General features: G+C 36.6%; 3 protein-coding genes across 9 annotated transcripts in view; 2 read left to right on the top strand and 1 right to left on the bottom strand.

The window, feature by feature from the left end:
- The window catches only part of LOC108735848 (uncharacterized threonine-rich GPI-anchored glycoprotein PJ4664.02), a 42,310-nt gene that overhangs the window by 19,765 nt on the left and 5,324 nt on the right, over window positions 1–17,221 (bottom strand). Inside the window, exons 2-7 of one of the 2 annotated variants that reach the window (XM_018468039.2) lie at window positions 16,599–16,845; window positions 5,208–5,430; window positions 5,019–5,147; window positions 4,682–4,959; window positions 4,469–4,627; window positions 3,849–4,415 (exon numbers count right to left, since the gene is read on the bottom strand). In XM_018468039.2, coding sequence (XP_018323541.1) covers window positions 3,937–4,415; window positions 4,469–4,627; window positions 4,682–4,959; window positions 5,019–5,147; window positions 5,208–5,430; window positions 16,599–16,845 — 1,515 coding nt within the window. In that variant the 3' untranslated portion in view covers window positions 3,849–3,936. Of the gene's footprint in view, window positions 1–1,309; window positions 1,495–3,848; window positions 4,416–4,468; window positions 4,628–4,681; window positions 4,960–5,018; window positions 5,148–5,207; window positions 5,431–16,598; window positions 16,846–17,221 lie in introns of those variants that run through there. The other variant, XM_018468041.1, reaches the window with a different exon arrangement.
- On the top strand, window positions 763–3,517 carry LOC108735852 (annexin A7). 6 transcript variants are annotated; one of them, XM_018468049.1, is made up of 7 exons: window positions 763–874; window positions 1,003–1,033; window positions 1,519–2,028; window positions 2,753–2,803; window positions 2,877–2,966; window positions 3,238–3,288; window positions 3,347–3,517. In XM_018468049.1, exons 1-7 carry the CDS (start codon window positions 809–811, stop codon window positions 3,433–3,435), a joined length of 888 nt encoding a protein of 295 aa, XP_018323551.1. In that variant the 5' UTR covers window positions 763–808; the 3' UTR covers window positions 3,436–3,517. The 6 variants fall into 6 exon arrangements, with proteins under 6 accessions (XP_018323551.1, XP_018323550.1, XP_018323552.1 ...); XM_018468048.1 differs by having other exon boundaries at window positions 1,516–2,028; XM_018468050.1 differs by having other exon boundaries at window positions 1,516–2,028; window positions 3,238–3,292.
- LOC108735853 lies at window positions 6,179–14,170 on the top strand. The gene is made up of 6 exons (XM_018468054.1): window positions 6,179–8,457; window positions 11,394–11,457; window positions 12,278–12,379; window positions 12,446–12,620; window positions 12,685–12,886; window positions 13,906–14,170. Exons 1-6 carry the CDS (start codon window positions 8,436–8,438, stop codon window positions 14,013–14,015), a joined length of 675 nt encoding a protein of 224 aa, XP_018323556.1. The 5' UTR covers window positions 6,179–8,435; the 3' UTR covers window positions 14,016–14,170.

The following is a 17,221-nucleotide window of genomic DNA, read 5'->3' as shown; positions in this document are numbered from 1 at the left end:
AGTGGACCTTGTTGGAGCATACGTAATCCTAAAATGTAGCATCGTACTACAGATGGCGTTTACCGCGCCATTTGTGGTATTTTCTAAAACGCGCTGTTAAGACAGCAGGTAAAAGTTGGTCTGTGTTCTGTCGGAGCTGCCTGTGACGCGCTGATGGGATCCAAGAAGATTGAAATCGCGGACCACTTCGAATTATTTTATTCAAAAAGAGAATCATCCGGCAAAGTCTTATTTAATCTGTCATAAGGGGTAACAGGTGGTCCAAATTAAAAAAAAACACCTCGAAAATCGTTGCCAAGGTTTTCCTGTAGAATTTACGAAAACCCCTGGAAACTCTAAAAGTTTTTATAAGTATAAAAGTGATATGATGATTTTTCATGAGTAACTTAAATGAATCGTTTATAATCTTGTTATCTTGTTGCTTGTTAATGTAAAATAGATGCAAAAATAAACGGCAAATAATCAATTAACTTTGATCTAATCTAATCAAGCAGCGGCCCCCATGTTTGGAAAATACGGTCCCCACGCAGAAACGAACACTGACGTTAACTGTGGTCCTTTTCGCAAAAGAAAAACAATAAACACCGCATTTTACGGAGTTTGTCAGTGGAAACGGTTGTTATTAAAATACACGGTCCATACTAAATCGGTGTGTCAAATTTTCAATAGCCTAAAATGCCTGACCAATTTATCATGCGACTTCGATTAAATACACAAATGGAGCCAATTTTTGTTTATAATAAAGTATATGCGAACCGTTCTATATAAAAGTCGAAAATTTTTTCCTAATAATCATTCAGTAGGCACCATGCATTCAGACAAAACCGACCTCTTCTACGTGTTCTGCACATTCTGCCTCCTCACCACCGTTCTTGTAAGTTGTTTTTATTTATCTCAAACAATTAAATTAATTAAAGATTACAAGATTATCAAAACCCACTGAAAGACACTTTTTCTCATTTTTATTTCTCCAATAATAATTTCTCTTCCTTCGCATTTTAGGGAGCAGCAAGAATTGCAGCGGAAGATGGAGGTAAGAACAGTTGAATCCTTAATAATATAATAATATCCTTAGTTCAATTATAAAAAGATCTCTCCTGGAATTAAACAATATCTTCAAATACAAGAAATTCAAATAGAGAAGGAAAATAAAATATATTTTGACACTATAGAGAATTTTGGATTTAAAGTTTTATTAATTAGATAAGATTTCGGTCTTATTTGATCTCATCAGCACGCCACAGGCAGTCTCGATAAATCACCAACTAAACCGACGTGTTTCATACAATATTAGTGACATTATAATTACGTTTCGTTCAGGTTGCTGTTGCACCTCTTGCAGCATAATGGTAAGAACGTTGATACGTGATGCTAAAGGTCTCGGGTTCGAATCCCGGCGAGCGTGTGACGGCAACAACAGTTTTTTCTCATTAACTTATAGTGGATAAAAATTAAAATGAATTAATATTTAAACCGAATTATATTCAAATAAATATTTATTTAAAAACCACCCAGTAGTACCAACGGCTCAGTCGACAAAATTCCTGCCCTACACCCCTGAATCAGAAGGCTTCAACTACCAAAAGTCACCCTACGAAGACTGTTGTAGAAAACTGCAAGAAAGCCAGTGGGCAGCTGAAGGTCAGGGACAAGTTCCGCTCAGCTATTCAAGTGGTCTTCAAGGACAATGGCCCGTACCTCCCTATCAAGTGCAAAATAACGAATATCCAGTGTCCGGAGGAGGAGCAGGGGGCTACGGTGGTCCTGCTCCAATGTCTGGAGCAGGAGGCTACGCTGGTTACGGCGGTCCTGCTCCAATGCCTGAAGGAGAAGGCTACAATGGTTACGGTGGTCCTGCTCCTGTGCCTGAAATGCAATATCCTGGCCCAGGTTTGAATTACAAGGCATTTGGTTCCTTCGGACAACCATCAGGGATTGGGGCAAATTTGATCATCAACCCTGGTTATTCTATGCCACAAAGAGAAATGTACGCACCAGCACAAGAACAAGGACAAGTCCAGTACTACCGTAAGTAAAAATAAATTTCAAATACTCCTTCGAAAAGTCGTACTTGTATAATGTGTGAAGGTTTGTGTGAATGCCCAATGAATTTCCGTCATTCCATCACAATCATGAACAAATTCGATAAAAAAAATCCATTACAACTCTAAAACAAACAATTTTCGTCTACAATCATCAACGATCGATAGTTTTAAAGCATTTCTATTGGTAAAGCTAAAGATCGGGTCCAAATATTTCTACTGCAGCGTATAATTGGTTGCATATATAAATATTCTAATCACGTGTAATAGCCCTACACATAGAAAATGGACTATTTGAGTGTCCTTCTTCCACTGGTGTGTAATATTTCTTACGATTTAACACAGAAAGCTCAATCCATTCTCTATATCTGTGTTTGTGATTATCAAATTCTGGTGCATGGTTGAAAGGCACCACTGACAACCTATCCACGGTCCATATTAGACGAGTCCAACGAGGTGAAGAATAAAAAGTAAAAACTACCCCTATCCATTACGGTTAAACCAAACAAAATTTCATATCTAAGATTATATATTAAACTTTTTAAAAGTCCTTGCAGAAGTGAACACTACTATAAACTTATAATTATCAGTTCAAACCTGTAGTTCAATAATAATAATAATAATCGACACCAATTTTTTTTCATTGGATAATTTTTAAAATTCAAAATATCTCCTGCAGAAAGTGCTGAGTATTTTCTTAATTCTTTTAGAACCTCAACAGATGTCTAGCCCAGAATACTACCCATCGTTTCTAGACAACAGTGAGTATTTATAAAAACTGGCAAAAGTAATTGGACTTTGTTTTTCGAAAATCATGTTTTCTATTTTCCAAAGGTTTAAACTTCCGGAAATTTCACAATAAAAAATTCTCAAAGGTTCAGGGTGAAGAAAGCAACGGGGCGGCCGGAAATTTCAAACTACAACGTAAGCCTAGACACAAAACAAAACACGAAAACAACTGCACATGAATCGGATCAAAACTTTTGCCTCGCACTGTACGCAATTACTTTTCTGATACGATTTTCACATGCTTTGGGCACTTTATTTAATAGATATAATATTATACGAAACAACTGCACAGATTCTAGTGGAACACAGCCCTAAATAATTTTCTGCACCCTTGTACACTTCATTTTTTTTTTATTCTTTTTTATTTTCGGAAATAGTTAATAACTGTTTCAATTTTTGTTTTTAGACTTCGGCGGCATACCCTATGCACGAAAAGCCGTATTCTACGGGGAACGAAGCAAGTATAGTATTTGAAATAATACTACAATTTCTCTAACTCATATTTGCTTTTTCAGTCCCCAACAGTGAATTCCTCTGGAAAAACGGTAATGTACTATCCGAGCCCACCGGCGACACCTCGGCGAAAGTCTTAGAAGGCAAATAAGAAATGTAATAACTGTAATTAGTTCTTTTTTTAATGTATCTCACTGAAGCCGTAAATAGAAAATCTCACACAATAATGAAAAGAAATAAATTTTCTACCCCCATAACTACCATCCCTGTAATACTGTACTAAACACTGCTTGACCTGCGACTTACAACAACAATTTCAATGTTCTAATGACATATATATCGATATGACTATTCAAAATTATCCAAAATAACTTACCTGCTTGATAGTTCCGCATGTTCTCTAATATTTAATGGTAAAATAAATTTAATAGACCCATAACTAGCACCCCCGCTAAGCTAAATGCTTTATCTAGTTATACTAAACAGTACTTGTGGTTTACAACAACAATTTCAGTGTTCTAACTACAGATATACGAGTACCAATACGTATCCAAAATAACTTACCTATTTAGTAGTCACTCACGCCATCTAGTAGCTACTAATAAAAGGAAACTAAAGACCATACAAAATATTCAAAATGTTTATTCATCAATTAATCATCGTCGTCGTCAATATCGTCGCTTTTTATGATTCCCAAAGTCTTGGCAACGCTCTTGACATTAGCTATCACTTCTTCTTGGACTAGATTAAAACTCATTGCCAGTAGAGAGATTCCGAAAAGGAGATAGAGCGAACATAGGGCAATGCTCATCTCAGCATTTTCGGTAACCCTCTTAGCCGGTACGAAATCGCCGAATCCTATGGTAGTAAGGGTGATAAAACAGAAATAGGCAGAGTCCAGATAGTCCCAGTTCTCCCACGCGGTGAACAGGAACGCGCCTGCAAAAATATAGCTTACAACCAAGAAAACGCAAAGCCAAATGGGAACCGGTCTGATCCTTGTTGTTCGACTACTTTCAAAGGACATTCCGTCGTCGAAATACTCTGTGTCTGACTCCTCCTCTATATAGAGCGACTTGGATCCATAGCCCAATGGGGACATGATACGGGGACTTGCATGATGACGAGAAGCTGAAACAAAAACAATATTTCACAACAATTGTTCAAACGAATAGTAAACTTACGGGATGGTCTCTTCAATGATTCGGATTGTCTTGGTCGCAAATCTTCAGTAGATCTAGCAGGAGATACAGGAACCGGCAGTTCTAAATAGTTGTGGGTCCTCGGCATCGAAACTGCCCTTCGACCTCTTGATCTTTCGAAACTCCTCCTAATTCCACCCCCTAAAAGAAAAACAATCGGTTTGAAAACAGAATTTTCCTGTCCACAGGGCATACGCTGTATATGATTGGACTCAATTTCTGGACCTTCCAAGGCATATTTGTTACATAGGACAGGAGCATCTGGAAAGGTATTGAGGTCCAGGGATGGATCCCAAACCTTTGGGGCCCTCCTACGGTCTAAAGAACCGCCCCTCTGTTGAACTCTTCCTGCTCCGTATTGATTCGGTCTTTGATTTACCGTGGACATCTCCCGAAAGCGTGAATTCTGACCAGGTTTCATTCTGGGAAGGCTGGCACCCCTAACTTTCATTGGTGGCAACTCTTCGTGTACTCTGGGATTAAAAGATTTACATAATACATGACTGGGATTGATCAAGTACTACATCAGTACCTTATCTCAGTGTCTGAATGGGATAATGGATTAACATCACCATAATCAAATCCACTATCTGCGGATCTAGTAGATGTGCGGACTGATCTTCTTAACGATTGGGTCTTGGATCTGTACGAACCCCTTCCACTAAAATAGTAACATTCTTTTACTTTGTCGTCATTATTAAGGGTTATTGATTAGTCTCACCCTTCTCTGCGAATGGTACCGCCTCGTTGTCTAACCCTGCGGGGTTTTTTTGGCTTCTTTGTACAAATGTAACAACATACTCTCCAATAGAGAAAGCGGAAAGAGGTGGCCATCACATCGCCAATGTTTGAAAGACAAAGAAGCATAAGTGGAATGCCCAATATCGCGTAGAATATCGTGACAACCTTTCCTAATGTGGTTTTTGGAGCTATGTGACCATAACCTGTACGATAAGGGAAAGAAATGAAGATAATTTCGGATCGTTCCGGTTTACATTGTTATCCAAATCTACAGAAGTTTAACCGATGAATTTTTTGGAACAATTTTTAGAAAGGGAGAGGGAAAACACTAGGGGAAGATTAATTTGAGTTTTAGAAGAAATAGAGAAACGCGGGAGGGAATTCTAGAGAGAAAGCGATAGAGAAAGGATAGAGCGCGTATACAGGATTTGTAGATTTAGAAAAAGATTTTGGCAATGTTAAATGTCAGATAAGTGAGGATGGAAGGAGTAGTAGGGATATAAAGCAGAGGATAGCACAGGGTCGTGTCGCCTTTAATAAAAACAAGTCACTTCTATGCTCGCGAACGGTTAATTTAGAAATTCGAAAAAGGTTGTTAAAGGGGTATGTTTGGAGCACGGCATCATACGGGTGCGAAACATGGACAGTGGGCGCGGCGGAAATGAAAAGGTTAGAAGCGTTCGAAATGTGGTGTTATAGGCGGATGATGAGGATAACGTGGGTAGAAAAGGTTAGAAATGAAGAGGTATTGGAAAGAATAGGAGAACAGAGGACTCTATGGAAGTCAATAAAATATAGGCGAGATAGGTTGGTAGGACACCTTCTCAGGCATGAAGGTCTAGTCAGAGACATATTAGAGGCAGAAACAGGAGTTAGGAGGGGTAGAGGTAGACCTAGATTAGATTACTGTTCGCAAATAGTTAAGGATGTGGGCTGTTTTAGTTTTAGGGAAATGCAAAGTTTAGCTCAGGATAGGAAGGAGTGGAGGTGTGTGTCCAACCAGTCTTAGGACTGACGACTTGATAATGAGAACTCGAAAAATCGTTTCTTAAATATTGACTCCGGCCGTGATAGCCCGAGTTATATCATAATTTTCTTCGAAAATTCAACAAATACCAGGAAACTTAGAAAACTTCATGGTGACCGATTTTATTGAATTGGTCACAGTAAAAGTATCGTGCAATTTTCTTTTCGGAAATAGCAGATTTCTTCAACTGGAACTAAAACTGACACTATCTACTATTTTCTATCAGAAAACAATGGGTACTCTACAAAAATTATGCGGTTATCAACTACCATTGTGTAATAAATTAAAATAAATGACGAAAAAAATTAAAATTCTTAATGAACAATTCCATTCAAAGAATTCGTTATGTAGGAATGACCTTGTGCCCATACACGAACCTATTCTATAAAATAATTTATTATGTTACTTTATCGCACTCTATATATGTAATAAATTAAGTAATTTTCACATTGACCCAAAACGAAAAATGGCGTTGAATATTGATTAAAAAATAGCAGTTTTATTAAAAAGTACATTTACATATTCATAAATTTTTCGTCGAGGATTTGTCGAACTTTAGAAATATTTTCGTCGTTTCGCGTGAAAAGATCGGTACCAATACACTTTCGCTTTCTGGAAGTGTAATTTTTAAGGCTTCAGTGACTGAATACAAGCACAAGCCGTCAAATCCAACCAGCGGCAACATTGACCTGAAAACGTGGTTGGCAATCAAAATTAAAGGTGTTTCGCATGACATAATACCACTCTGCAAGTGAAACCCAAAGTTATCTCATCATAAGTTGGATTTTCCAAAGAAATTGTATCAAAAACCATTCCCAACCGCCTCGACACGAAAATGAAATGTTCATATCACAATTTAATAAATTCATTCAACTGTACAGGGCGTTCGTAAAATAATGTTTCAAAAAGTACACCATCTAAATCTTGGCGAATTTCTAAGACATCTTTTCCTTTACGAATTTTTAATCAGACGTGTAGTTTTTGAGTTATTAACGAGTAAAGATTGAAGCAATTGGCCAATCAGATTGCGACTTCTTAGCTGCAAGTAGAAGAATACAGACAGCTCCGCCCACATCCGCTTGCAGAAACCAATACGTCCATTGATTGGCTCATGACTTTAATCGTTTATTACTCCATAACTATACGTCGGATCGAAAAACTGTAAAGGAATATTTTCCTTACAATCCAACAAAGAATCTAATAATCAACGAATAAATCCTCTAAATTCTGTAAATATATATTCATACTTTGAATTGTCTACTAACAACATGTATTGTACTGAATAAGTAGAGAAATATCAAGCTCTGTACACATGAACATTACATTTTATGAATAAGATGTCCTTCTCATTATCATACAAATGGTTTCTTAAAACCCTCCTTGGAGGAATGATGCAGAACTCAGAAATAATATAGGACAAGTTTACTCAACCAGTATTATTATCATGAGGTAATTCGGAGAAACCCCAGCGCCGGTGAATATAAATTATAGTAGAATAAAGCTACAGCACGTACGTGTTAAAATAATATAATTAATGTACTTATTCATACAGAAGCCTTTACATTTGAGTAAGGGCACTGTCGGAAAAGACGTTAGAAAACAATAATTAACACTTATTTTATGCGGTAGGTGTATTTTGAATTGTAACCTTACCTAATGGCTTAAATTAGATCGATTGGGTCATTTTGAAATTGTACACCCTTGTAGAAGTTTAATTGAATTTCGAAGTAATTCGTTTAGGGCCGTGTTGCTCCAGCAGCATCCCAAGGAGCCCTTTAAAATTCTACGGGCGACCGTCCTATCGACCTTTTATTGGCAAATTAGAAGTAATTCGGTAAATTTCATGTACTAACCATTCTTTACCGACATCATTCTTGTTTCTGCGGACGTTTGAAATTTACAACCTCCGCCACAATTCACGTTGAACCATGCACGTACATGCATACATAGTACAATAACAATGACATTATCGATAAATACCATAACACAGGCCTACATACTACATGTATGGAGACAGTTTGTTACACCGCGTTTGCTGTTTGGAAAGGTGAAATTTGGTTCTCGATGCGATTTGACCAACCAATTGGTAGGACTGTTATATAACAATCTTGCAAAGAAACTCGACTGTTATTGAAATTCGCTGGCCAGTAGCTATACGACGACCATCTTGTGAAGTGAGTTATGGATTTACGAATTTTATTCAGTAAGTATCAACATTAATTATAAACCATACTACCTACAACGTTTCGTACTCCAATACCAGTCTTCCTCAAAGTTGTTAAAATCGAATCATTTCCTTAAGTGAAAGTAGTGCATTTACAAAACATATAAACAACGGTCGCTTTCAAAATTATTATCAAAGCATTTTTTGGTAAAAAAATGTATATTTACATTTAGAAATTACTGCACAACGTTTTGAGGTCCATCAGGGACCTTCTTCGCCGCCAAAAGAATTGAGATCGAACTGGATGTATTGTTTAGTTTAACTGCTCAAATCTCTAGTTTAGCCTATAGATTTTAGTAACATATTTAGTTAATATTTTTATATGTTTTGCTTCCCTTGTCTTCTTTTCCTTATTGATTTTGATTCAAAAAAGTGGCTTACGTGGGAAGCTTCTTGAAACATCATTCTTGTCTTTGAGATAAAATTAAAATTTCGTCTAACTTTCGATCTTAAACGTTAAACTCGTTTATGTGGGTAATCTTTTTTTTATACCTCAGCCATTTAATTCCTCTTTGGTCTTGGCTTTTCTTTTTACGTAAATTAGAATCCGTAAATTGGAACGAAATCGTTTTTTTATTCGATTTCGATCTCGTCGGATAAAGATCTTTCTTTATTACCAATTAGTTAATTAACCCTGGTTCCTCCCGATACTCTAAGGAATTTTCGGGACGTCGATATACCACTAATCAATCTGCAGACAGTCTTATCAATCATTCGAAACGTTTGCTAGCAGTTTATCTTTATCGCATTTTTTCTCTGTAACATTTACACAAATAGAAGTGGCTACGTAAGTGCGTCAAAAAATGTAAAAAGGAGAAATTTTTCTTCTAAAAGTAACAAACAATATTTTCCTTTGAACATTCAATCACGTAGTATGATAAATTGGTATATACTCATATAAATGCATCTATAGGTAATAGTTGATTTACCCGAAATGGATTTTTAATTTTTTAACGACACAGCTTAGCTAAGGGTACTTTTGTACCTTTACATTATTTAATTTAAAAATATTCCAATTGTGTGAAAAATTGTTTTCATAAACTTTTACACACTTTGCTTCTTGCAAAATTGTGTGGAATTTTCATTTAATGAGATCCAATGGGTCATGCTTCATCCCTAGTTCTTCTACTTCTTCTAAAATATTCTCATTTCTAAAAATTTCTGCCCACGGTAGTTCTTCATCCACTTTCAATAACTATGATTGCTTTCTATCTTTATTTTTGTTATCAATGCATGCTGTCAAATCAAACTACAAAATGTTCTGATCTAGTTCCACGTTCTATGAGAAGTCGACCCGTTCAGAAACATCAGACAGGCAATAAAAGAAAGAAATATTATGGAAATTTACGACGTTTGTTATCAAACAGTTCCTTTACAAGTGATTATTGGACATGTAACTTTACAAACAGTGCACTGGAAGTAAACATTGCACCCACTGGTGGATCGTATGCTGCAATATTGAATCGGCCACTTCATATTCAGAAAATAACGTCGGTGTTAGACACATGTACGTAAGGGACGTGGATGGTTTCGGTATTTCTTTCGGACAATCGTTTTTTCCACCCCATTATCAAAGTCATGCCTGTACTTAAATAAAAACTTAGCATAAGTGGTTTTTTTTTCATCATCATAAGGTCGTCAGTCTATCCTGAGCTAATCTTCGCATTTCTGTAAAACTATAGAACATCCCACATCCTTTTTCTGAACAATTATCTTATCTAGGTCGACCTCTACTCCTCTTAACTCCTGGTTCTGCTTCTGACATGTTTCTAATTAGCCCTTCATGCCTGAGAAGGTATCCCACCAATATATCTCACCTATTTCTTATCGACTTCCATAGAATCCTCTGTTCTCCTATTCTTTCTAATACCTCTTCATTTCTAACCTTCTCTATCAATCGCCTGTAACACCACATTTCGAACACTTCTAACCATTTCTTTTCCGTCGCGCCAACCGTCAATGTTTCGCACCCGTACAGCGCCGCACTCCAGACGTACACCTTTAACAATTTTTTTCCAATTTCTAAAAATACTTAGTAATAAATAATTTCAAATTTATGTACTGTATCTGACATTCACATACAAATATTGGTCATATTGCAACTGTTTTCTATGATCTAAAATATCTAGTTGTTTTCGTGGAGTTTACGTTAGACGGTGGTATTTCGCCGCCACCTGGATCTTTGTTTTCTCCTTATTGTTTTCTAAATTAAAGATAGAATCGTGAAGAGCAAGAGAAAAAGCAAGTTCACTAGCAGTCCATTTAGAAAATGAATGACGCGATGGGATTGCCAGAGTATCACTCATTTTAGTCTAGAAATATGAAGTTTCTAGTTATTTCCAACAAAAAAAAACACGGAGGCGTTACCTGGCGAGATGAATCATCAAAACAAAAAGAAACGAATGAATACTAGCTACAGATATCTGGGAAGCGAATGAATTTAGTATTTACAAACAATCGCAGACTTTATAAAGCAGATAATAAACACCAACAAAAAGTCAATTTATCAACATTGTCAGTCTAATAAAAATAAAAGCACTAGATATTCTAGATAGGTCTCATTTGTAGACAACTCGTTTCCACCGTGTAGTATTTTCGTGCACAATGCAACAAACATGAGTTTCCCGCGCGATGCGATTGGTAATTTCGACACAATAACAATCTTGTAAATAGTCCAAAGGTTAGAGCGCATAGGTCTATCATGCCTCGGTCCGCGAGTTCGAATCCTACAATGTGATAAATTTTTTTTGTTTTTTTTTATGTGTGGTATGTAGAAAAGAAACTTTGGGTCCCAAACTAATAACAATAACTAATACAAAAAAATTCTGGCAAGACTTTTTCCATCTACCCTTAACAAAGCTCGATCCCCGTAGTACCTACTAACTAAATTATTAATGAAACTAATTGTTTTTCAGGTGCGATTTTGATCTCACAAATTTGCAACAGTGACGAAGAATGGAGATGGAAAAATAACGAAAGGTAACAATTAAAAACCTATTTTCAATAAGTGAAATCACTCGAATAAGTTATTCGCAAGAACACAAAGAAGCTTCTCTGTTTTATAGCTTATAACGCTTAAAGTGATTTATTATTCTCGATCTAAAGGATTGCTGTCCTAAGTGGAACATCGAACCGACACTTTTCCGACAATTGCGATAGAAGAACAAGTTACAAATGTTCCCTATACATCATTGTATTAGACAGAGAACAAAACATGTCACAATAGCATTTGTCCCAACAAAAACCTGCATCTAAACAACGGAATGTATTTTCAAAATTCTATCAATAAATCGAACCAATTGACAAACTTTTGACGTGACAACGTCTTATAATTCGATAGAGCCGGCTGCACGCACGAAAAAACATGACTCATGCGGCGTTACCTCGCTCTGAGGCGTTCCATTTAAGGTGTGAAGTGCAAGCGAGAGCGCGGAACGAGCGACAAAGAGGCACAATCGGCCTCCGCGTTCGGCAGCGTTCGACATCTGTCTCTCTCCTACTTGAGTGAGCGATGCGTCCGCGTGGACAGCTGCTATACAGTAATACATTTCCAATTATCTCCTTCTCTATATCCATACAAAATAGCTATCAAACAAATAAAATTAAAATTTTCTTTTGAAAAATGAAACCATTCCATCAGTATTTTCTTATGACGTTGTCACGTTCAACTAGAGTCAGTAAACCGACTTACAGACAACCGATTTTTTTGAAAGTATTCAATATTTCAATTATCCTTTGTGTTAGATGTTACAATTCTTTTAAAACAATAACAATACCTAATTACTTGTCTCTTTTTTAGAAGAGCCCAAGCTCGTTATGACGTCGTAGAAGAAACAGAAGAGAGCCTACAGGGCCCAAGTTTCAGGCCGCCCCCCAACAACTATTACCCAGTAAGCCAAAGGTGACTTCCAATTTTACGATTGATAATATCTGAAATAATCCACCCTCCCCTTTTTTGTAATGTTAGACCGATTCAACAAGGGTTAGGAGATTTCGGGATAAACGTCCAAAGACCTGGACAAGGCCACCCGGGAATTCTAACGGGTCCGATACCTTCATGGGAACGACAACCTCGATTAGAAAAGTTCGATCGCTGTAAATGCGCCGAATCCTTCAATTGCAACACCCCAGGGATTTCCTATGTTTGTATATTGTTCCCGAAAATCGTACCGATACCCTAATAAAACGTAATTCAACTGTTAACAGGGTCAGTGTGACACAGGGAAGCAATACTGTTGCTACAGGAGCAAAAGTAGCAGGGTGATTGATGAACCGATCCCTAGCAGGCCTATCCATTCTTTGGCAAATGGGGTTTTGGTAGGACCTGGAGGCCCTGTTGATGTTGGGCATCATTTGGGCGGGCCTAGTAGACCTGGACTTGGACACTACGGTGGAAATTATCAAGGTGGTAGGTATATATGTATATGCGTTCCTCAAACAAATACAAGTTCTCCAAGGGTTTTGTGGACTCAGGCTGAATACAGACCCTAGAAGTTCGTTACTTTTGATTTTGATAGACATCGAAATAGATTTTTTTCTCATTTCGAGGCACTGTTACAATTTTGTATTTACAAACTAAAAATGTCTCTGATAACGATCAATCCAGGTTGCGATATGAGCTATCGACAGTGAAATATTTTATCTCATAAATTGGGTAACTTTACTATTGCATTCGACCGATTTTTATGTGTGTGCGCTGAAGGTTTAAGCACATTGTTTCATTATTTCTATCCCGCGATATTTTTGTATGCTTTTTCCTCCTTACATCCACGTACATATATAGTTCACGTCAATTTATGAATGTCATTTCAAATTTATAGCCCGATGTGGCAATCAGCCGTTAGCCTTTTACGCGAAGTTGTTGACGACAAAACGAGCAGTGACAAAAGTTTTATGCTGACGTCTCATAATAGCATAAGCGTCGCGAAAAAATCACTATCGACATTTCCACAATTTCAATCGCGAAACGTAACTTATTTATGTTCCACGAATCGAATCGGATAAGTACCATTTTTCATTACTATGTCGGCAGTTTTCATTTTTATTTGGTCTTGAACACTTAAATGTAACGGAATATGTAGAAAATTTTACCTGCTATTGGTTAATTAGCTCTTTTATCTGCCTGAATAGTAGGCGCTAATTTGATTTCATCACCGTCGCCGGTGACGCTAGTTACCTGAGTGGCGAGTCAAACGCAATACACGGGTATTTAAGGTACCCCCACTCTCGTTGCTAACGACAAATCAGAAACACCTGGCGAAGTGAGACAGAGAGCAATACCTTTGCTATTATTGGCTTCTCTTCGCGTACAAAGTATCATATCACCTATGCTCTCACATTCACCATTTACCTATTGTTGTCATTTTGAAAATTCAGACACTGGCTAGCTTTTTGATTGCATTAATTTTTTGTTTTCTATTTTTGTAGGTTATAATGACGAAAATGTATATTCCTTAGACAATGGTGTTCTAAGTGGTCCAGGAGGTCCCACAGATTTCAAGAGAAGGTCGTTAACAGAAGCTGATTCAAAATCCTAAAAGGATATTTAATATGATAACATACCAAAAAACGTTGACTCCATTTTTGTAAATACGTAATGTCATTATTAATTCAATTTTATTTATGTGATTTATTTATTCAATGATGATTGTTATAAATATTCAGACGAATGCATTAAATAAGCAGGCAGTTTTATGAATGTTTCATACGAGCAATGAATTAATCATAGGGGCGGCATTAATAAGAAGGAAAGTCACTATTTCAAGAGTAAGAAGCGAGAAGTCGCATTACCTTTTATGTGTAGGAACGTACCGAAGAAAAAGCAATCTTAAGTTTGATTTAAACGCTAAACACGTGCTTCATATCCGTTATAACGTGCATATGGACTAACCCATTCCCTAGTTTTATAAAATGCGAAAACGGGTAGTAGATGAGAAATGTAACATAGAATACGAATTACTCAAGAAAAAATAGCTCTGGAGACAGTAGCATACTTTTAATTAAAATTTAAATCGGGCAAACTGTCATAAGTAAAACTCATTGCAGCGTAACATGATCAACTGACGCATCCATCGCCGCTCACGTCTTCTTAACCTTCCCCCACTCCTACTGCAGCAACCAATCGTTATCTTCGAATTTACATTAGACAACGCTACGCATACTTTGACGCATGTTCATATAAATATTATTCTCGAACCGTTTATGATAATTAGATGAAACAAACGCCATATTGGTCACAACAGTCTATTCTACATTTTATGATCATTTTACTCATTTGGTTCAAGTTGAAACGCATGTAGATCACACAGGATAAAAAGTGTGCGATCTAGTATCATTACAATCTGTAGGTACATCTTGTTTTTAGTAAGTACATGAGCAAGTAATCCCAAAGCTCTTTGCACTCATTTAGTCCTAATTGGATTAACTTGTCTGCCTTTCATCTCTAACGAAAAACCACTGTAACTAATTAAATGCGGGAAAACCAGCATTCACCGCCTGCTTCTCGCTATGAGAAAACCTTCATATTTTTAAACACAAACGACAAGGAAACTTTCTGAAAAGAAAATTTAATTTTTAATCTAGTCTGTTTATCGATATTAAATTTCTAACAGTGTACGTAGGACGTATTCAACTTAAAACTTTCTCTGCGAATGTCTTGAATGGATATTGTTACGTACACGAACAACCACACAGGAATCATAAAAACTAATTTAATCTTAAACCAGCGATGACTAGTGCATTATGTCACTGAATTTACAGTAAACATTTGAATTTCACTTTCACAATAAATAAAAAGCAATAGATACAGAAAAAAAACTTGGCAGACAATTATGTATAGGCAAATAATAAAACGATTTTTAGATTTTAATTGAGTCCAAATACAGGCAGTGCATTGCCATCTAGTGGGTATTCGCTTATTAATGTGTTAATTAGTTTGATGTTCATGGAAACGTCTCCATTTGAACGACGTGGTCTAATTAGTATGTAAACTGTCCCCGGGCTGACAATTCATGAGCAACTTTGTATACGAAATAACGTTTGAAACGACTTGTGTCAATAAGAAAATTATAATATGCACTTTATGTGTTCAGCAGTAAATGTAACTACATACTTTTCGTTTAATATATTTACTGAAATTAGGAAAGTGTTTGAAGATGTAAAGAAAAGGACCTAAACAAAATAAACACAAATTAATTCCAATCAATATAGGGATGAGTTACAGAGATAGAAAAGTGATTATAATTAATTCGTATAAAGAGGATTGTCCTTTTCCATTTGTAACAGCAAGAATGCTGGTGGCAGAATGTTGAATATCAGAAATGATTATGTCAGTTAACAGCTGGAAAGTGCTTTGATATGTTACAGTGTAATAGTATGCATGCTTCCCCTCGGAGTCCGAAACCTCTATTACTTAAAATAAAACCCTCTATAACTTAAACGAATAATTTGGGCATCGCACCCCAGTAAACAGTGAAAAGTGGTTTAAATCGGGAGAAAGTTTTCTATGTAAAAGACGAAGAATTTCCTAATTTAGAAAAATGCTTGTTGTTTACATGGTTTAGACAGTGTAGAAATAAAAACATTAGTGTTAGTGGACCTATACTAAAGGACAGGGGCGGCCTTAGTCATTGGAAGGTTCCGGGCGGTTAAATTTTTGCGAGGCCCTCGTCTTTGTGGAATTAATTTTAATGATGATACTTGAAAAATGCAAAGTGATTCATAAATAAGTTTACAGATTTAAAATTGTTTATCGAAAATTGATAAAGATAAAGATGGCAAATTTGCGGCTTCTTTTATTATTTATATCTTCTCTATCTATTAAGAAATTCAAATAAACATTAGTAGTATGTACTATTACTACCTAATATTTTTCTAATTAGATTGTTGCGCGAGTGTGCGAGGCCCCTGCAAGAGCGAGGCCCCGGGCGGATGCCCTGTTCGCCACCCCCAAAGGCCGCCCCTGCTAAAGGAAAAAGCTGAAGAGTTTGTTAGGTCACTGGAAATCCATAATTTTAAAGCTTAAATTTAAACCCTTAGTAAGTACAAACCTCAATACTCAATCGAGGTTCTACTCTCTCATGCATTTTCGCATACAATTTCTGTTACCATAACAATCTTACCTATGGTTGTGATGACAATAATGGAATAAAAAAGAGCACCAGCAAAAGTCCACTGTACTTTATTTATATCTTCCTCGCCATCCCATCCATCCTTGTTCATCGCTTTGAGCAGTTCACCTTCGAATTCTTTCAGATGTTTCACAATCAGAAACGTAAAATTTTCTTCCCTAAGATACGGCTCCGACGTCAAGTTAAACCAGAGCTTATCAATGATCCTCCCCCTGATGCTACTGATATTCTTCTTCACCTGCATATAAAGCATTAAATCAATGAATGTACTCCTTCCAAAAATCTATCTGCAACATCCGGATTATTATAAGAATAAACTCATTTCGACGGTGACAAAAAGAGCCCAATAAGCATTAGAACGTTATATAAATGTAGCCTCAAGTATTGGGATCCGTCAAATGGGAGGAGCCTAAAAACATGGCGCCGATTAGGGAAAATTTATCGTAGTTCCTATAGTGTACCTTGCAATTTCCAAGTTTTTAAATTACGATAAAATGATAAGTATTGACACAATATGTGATTGGGCTGACACAAAGCCTCGGAAAGGAAATTTCGTTGAAGGTGAGCGTGTTTTTAATGCCAATCACATTATAAAATTCGGAAATAACAAATCC

This window comes from Agrilus planipennis, unplaced genomic scaffold (assembly GCF_000699045.2).
Source record: "Agrilus planipennis isolate EAB-ADULT unplaced genomic scaffold, Apla_2.0 scaffold69, whole genome shotgun sequence".
Classification (NCBI taxonomy): Eukaryota; Metazoa; Arthropoda; class Insecta; order Coleoptera; family Buprestidae; genus Agrilus; species Agrilus planipennis.
The sequence above is the reverse complement of the archived record's forward strand: the minus strand, read 5'-3'. Positions and strand labels throughout refer to the sequence as shown.